General features: G+C 33.7%; 1 protein-coding gene across 1 annotated transcript in view; it reads left to right on the forward strand.

Annotated features, from left to right (window-relative positions):
* Window positions 1-5,505, forward strand: part of LOC127851611 (discoidin domain-containing receptor 2-like) — a 232,970-nt gene extending 227,465 nt beyond the window's left edge. Inside the window, exon 17 of the mRNA XM_052385440.1 lies at window positions 114-5,505. Coding sequence (XP_052241400.1) covers window positions 114-446 — 333 coding nt within the window. The 3' untranslated portion in view covers window positions 447-5,505. The remainder of the gene's footprint in view (window positions 1-113) is intronic.
* The last annotated feature ends 495 nt before the right edge of the window (window positions 5,506-6,000 follow it).

The raw sequence follows: 6,000 nt of genomic DNA on the forward strand, positions 1-6,000 counted from the left end.
ACATCATCACAATCATTGGAAATGTCAGTGCAAGGATAAAACATTTAGAGTATTTAAGCAAAAATTCACCAACATTTACTAGGTGTATAACTTTGTTTGCTATATTTGTTTAGGGCAAGTTTACGACTAAGTCTGATGTCTGGTCATTTGGAGTGACGCTATGGGAAATATTGACTTTTGCCCGTGATCAACCGTATCATAATCTAAGTGATGATCAAGTGATAGCCAATGCGGGGCATTTCTACAGAAGCGACGGACAGCAGATGCTTCTACCACAGCCCATTGTTTGCCCCCGTGAGATTTATGACATGATGGTCGAATGTTGGAACCGCTCGGACTGTGAGCGACCCACATTTAAAGACATTCACATGTTCTTGTTACGAAAGAACATGGGATACAATCCAAAAGATGAAAAGTTGAACCAATTAAAAATTCCAGTGTGTTAGTTACAGTGACTAAATATCGAAGTTAAACTGGACAACTAAGCTATTAACTCATTCTGTTCTCTGCCAAGAATTGGCAGCAAGATGAAGCTTGAAGCCTTCATCACTTCTGTTTGTGTCCCATTGTGCTATTTACTAAGAAATGTCTCAGTCCACGACTTGAGTAAATAATAACTTATATTATAACTTTCTGAATTTGTGCTAACTGTTATGTTTATATTCTGTTATATTTATATATGGCCGGTTTATAATTTTCAAATTAAAAAAAAACTGCATTGTTTGCAATAAAGTGTAAAAATTATTAAGTTGAAAGAATTAAGAGTATGGTATTTGAGCATATATATTATTTGAAAGAAAGCTTGAAGCCTCCATCACAGCCCATGACTTGAGAAATTAGTAACTTTTTTAATTTGTGCTTACCTTTTTATTATTATACGTCAGATTCACATGTCTATGTTTTAAAAAACTCTGCAGTGTTTGCAATAAAAAACACAAATACTTATGTTATAATAAATTATAATAAAAGCGTATACATATAACGGTATTTGCAAAACAATTTTAAAATGACGATGACTAATAAATTGTTACATTTATATCTTAGCAAGCTGCATTTGCTACATTAGTACATCCAGGTCTTACAATAAAGTCATTGTTGATAATTAAAAGAGAAGGAAATTGTCAAGGATTTCTTCTTTTAAAAGTTTGAAATTAATTTGTTCACAACGGAAGTAGTATACCTTCTTGCTCCAAACGTATTTAAGTGCAATGTGTACCCTGTAGTATACAGACAGACATTGTTACATCAAATCAGTCTAAGAAACTTGTTGACAGTTTGACCAAAAATCAATTCTCGAACAACTGTCCTAGATTCAAGAAAAGAATGCTATATTGAAACCCTCGCAATAACACTCACGAATATAAAGCATGTTAACAATGCTAAATCCCTTGTGAATAGTAATCAATAGCATTCTGCACAATATTGTTTTGAGCTAAATGTATGTAAATGTCATTCATAAAGAAATGAAAATTTAATGGCAAGTTCAAAATATCTTGCCGTTTACAATGACCCTGTGCTAGATTTTTGTGCTTGATTTTTTAGCTGATGTTTAAACTTTAACATTGATGTTGAAAGTCTTAATTTATCAAAACACAATTGTACACGACTAAATATAACATTATATGTGTTTATTGAAGTTCGTAAAATTGTGAAGTTGGAATGTAAATTGACTTTAAATAATGATTAACCGTCTTGGAGTAGCAATGTTCAACTGTTTAATGAAAAATAGTATTTGCGGGATACATAATGCTTAGAATACTTCAAAATCTGACGAAGCTTGTTCATGTTCAGCCATGTATTACACTTATTTTATTATTCTTTGTATTTTTTCGTTGTCATTGAACAATTGTGTACAATTATACCAGTTAAAAATGCTAATCAAATTGGTATCAAGTAATTATTTGTTACCGGATTCTAATGCCATTTTTGTATTGTTGTTGTTGTTGTTTATTTTATTTAAGTTCATAATTATTCTTTTGATGTTTCCATATTGACCTTCAAAATGATTTGAGCTCCATCATGCGAAAATGGGTCTTATTCAATGTGCGCCAGAAAAGCCTGCTTATTGGTCACTCTGGTCAGGAGCTATATGTAAGCCAGCTTATTGGTCACTCTGGTCAGGAGCTATATGTAAGCCAGCTTATTGGTCACTCTGGTCAGGAGCTATATGTAAGCCAGCTTATTGGTCACTCTGGTCAGGAGCTATATGTAAGCCAGCTTATTGGTCACTCTGGTAAGGAGCTATATGTAAGCCAGCTTATTGGTCACTCTGGTCAGGAGCTATATGTAAGCCAGCTTATTGGTCACTCTGGTCAGGAGCTATATGTAAGCCAGCTTATTGGTCACTCTGGTCAGGAGCTATATGTAAGCCAGCTTATTTTTATCAAAGTGCTGTAACATAATGTGTGTTGTTCTTTACTTTCATAGTCTTCAGTAAAAATTTAGAGGATAACAGTGATATCTAAGACGTATAATCCATAAATATCTCTGATTTCACATTGAAGCTTCTTTCATGTTATTATATGTGCATAATATTTCATTCCATTCATATTTCACATGTCAGCTGTAAATATTATTTACATTTTGTACATAGATATAAGCTGTGCTCGAGAAAATCAGGGCTTAATGCATGTGCCTAAAATGTTTCAGATTAGCAAGCGCTATAATCAGGGAAGACACTTTCCGCTTTTATGGTAATTTTAGTTTAGAAGAAATCTCTCTTTAGTGAAATTCCAGTTTATGTCTTAGCTGTTGGCTCTGATAAGCCCGTGCAGAATAAACAGAGACAAGAATTTACGCAAATACTTGAAGCCCTGTTGTCCCAGAGTGCAGCTGATCTTATAAGTTGGTAGATTCATAGTCATCTATTTGAATATGTCATGTGCTTTTTATGCCCCCCTTCGAAGAAGAGGGGGTATATTGTTTTGCTGGATGTCGGTTGATCTGTCTTTCTGTCGGTAGACCAGTTCGTTTCCGATCAATAACTCGTCAATGGACTGATCGATTGGCTTGAACATTCACGTGTGGATTTGCCTTGAAGAGTAGATGACCCCTATTGAAATTTGGGTCAATAGGTCAAAAGTCAAGGTCACTTTTGCAATAAGTGTGCAAATCGTTTCCGATCAATAACTCGTCAACGCATTGATAGATTGGCTTGATTTTTCACATGTGCATTGGCCCTGGACAGTGGATGACCCCTATTGAAATTGGGGTCACAAGGTCAAAGGTCAAGGACACTGTCACAATAAGTGTAAAAATCGTTTCCGATCAATAACTCGTCAACTGATTGTTTAATTGGCTTGGTACTTCACATATGAATTGGCCTTGGGCAGTAGATGACCCCTCTTGAAATTAGGGTCACTAGGTTAAATGTCAAGGTCACTGTCTCAATAAGTGTGAAAATCGTTTCTGATGAATAACTCGTCAACGGATTGACCAATCGGCTTGATACTTCACATTTGCATTGGTCTTGGACAGTAAATGACCCATTTCGAAATTGGGGTCACTAGTTCAAATGTCAAGGTCACTGTTGCAATAAGTGTGAACATCGTTTCTGATAGATAACTCTTCAATCAATTGACCGATTGTCTTGATACTTCCCATGCTCATAGACCTTGGAAGTAGATGGCCTCTTTTGACATTGGGATCACTAGATCAAAGGTCGAGGTCAATGTCACAATAAGTGTGGAAATCGTTTCCGATAAATAACTCCTCAACAAATAGACCGATTGGCTTGTTTCTTCACATGAGCATCGGCCTTTGACAGTAGATAACCCCTATTGAAATTGGGGTCACTAGTTCAAAGCCCTGATTTGGGGGGGAAGCATATGTCTCCGACCGCGGAACTCTTGATTCTATTTTTTTGGTGCTTAATACTTGTCATACGAAAAGATGTAAAATAATTGACTGAAATAATCTGAATCTGTTCTCGTATTTTTCTTTACTTAAATTATAATAATAAGTAAACCTGCAAGTTGAACTGTCGTTGGTTTTGAATGGTCAATCATGCTCAGAAACAATGCCATCAAATAATTGGTGTACCAAGTCAAGAGTTGATCATGAAACGGTGGTATCCGCCCAGCAATTCAATATCTGGAACAATAGTTATGCTGCACCCCCCCCCAATATTGTGTTGATGGTTTTCATATGTAGCTTATAAAATACGCAGTTTAAGGCATGTATGCACATATGGACAGCGGTCTGAATAAACATTGTATGTTCATGATTTACTGTTTGACCAATCAGAAATCATAAAATATGCTGATAAAATCCCTGTTTAATTAATTAAGAATGTTAGAATAAGTGATGAAATACGCTTTAAAAAATCCCTGTTTTATTTATCAGAATTGTTCAAAGAAATTATATAATATGTTTATAACATATGTGAAATAAAAAAGCATTTCAGGTTTGCAAGTAGAGCCACGTGTTATTATCAAAGTTTGAAGCAAGATTTGTATTCATTAATTACAATGGAACCACAACGAAAATAAATATTCACTTACTAGGTTGTTAATTTGATTCATATTTATGCATTTTCATTTTAGTTGAACTCACAAGATTGTGTGAATTCGTATAGATCTGAATTGGTGTGTAAAACAGTTTCTTTTGGCACAAAGGCACATGGAGCAAAGTGTTCATAGAACAATTATATCTAGTCAGATGTAAGGTGTATGCGTTATTTTCGTGTTCCAAGTGTAATATATGCCTAGCCTAACCCTGTTGTGTTTGATTGTTTCCACGCCAGTGATAGTTTAATGTTATCGCTTGGCACATTTACAGCAATTAAACACTTTTGTTATCTACTCATTCATATTGAATGAAAATTGTTTCTAATTATGATCTGAATTGCTGTTACATTTGGAAAGAGTAAATCTTGTTATTGTCAAATTATTATGTGTATATGATGTTGTTATTTTGTGAACATGAAAATGATATGTGAGTTAGAACAGAAATACAAACACAAACTTATTTACACGTGTCTTTACAATCTCAGTTGCACATTTTGCAATGACATTAATATTATGTGCGTAATCAAGTGAGTTTTATGAACATAAAAACGTGGTTGTTGTTCTTATTTAACTTAAGAAGTTTGTATTATATATTATGGTACCAGATACCTATTCATTCTACTGTAGATGCAATACACCTTGAAAGCAAAAAGCATCTGAATAAATATTCTTACATAGGACAATTTAAGTATATAAAAATCATAAATATTTATTTTGCTTAATAGAGTTTTTCTTTATAAGCTTGTTTTATTTTTTGTATAATACCTGTTTAATGTATATTGGTATTACAGATACATGTAGAAAACGCGATACAAAAATGTTTAGATGTTACTAATATAAAAATTATAAAATAAGTACAATATTTTATTACAAGTTCAGTTTTTCTATGTTGTATTTCTGTCTGAATGATTGCAATGATTGTGCTATTTATCATTGTATATGATACAAAATCTAATTTATATATATTTTAATAAAAGCCAAAAACATTTGAACCACATAGATGTGTTGCTCGCCTGTTATGTTTTTGAGGTATTACCTCATCTGTGAAATGAAGTTTTCAACAAAGTCATCAAATCTAGCCAATAGTTGCTTTGGCAAGAAAGTGTTCGAAACAGAAAGGTGTCCCAACTCCCATTGCTCCCAAAGCCCCCAAAATGGTTGGGAGCATAAATATCGTAGCCCTTTCACGCATAAAAACTAAAACTAAAGTATCAGTTACAGACTTATATAAAGATGAAAATACAATAGACATAACAAGAAATGATAGTGAAAAGGCAGGTCTTTTAGCGGACTTTTTTTACATCGGTTTTAACTTTAGATTAAGATATTACACAACCAGATATTAGTGCTCCTCAAGACGTGCCATGTTTTAGATTTTTTAACAATTACTCCTAAAATTGTTGAGAAAATGTTAAAAAAATTAAATATTAGTAAATCCCCGGGGCCGCATAAATCGCACCCAAGAATACTTAATGATTTACGTACAGTTGCG

This window comes from Dreissena polymorpha, chromosome 11, assembly GCF_020536995.1.
Source record: "Dreissena polymorpha isolate Duluth1 chromosome 11, UMN_Dpol_1.0, whole genome shotgun sequence".
NCBI classification, from domain to species: domain Eukaryota; kingdom Metazoa; phylum Mollusca; class Bivalvia; order Myida; family Dreissenidae; genus Dreissena; species Dreissena polymorpha.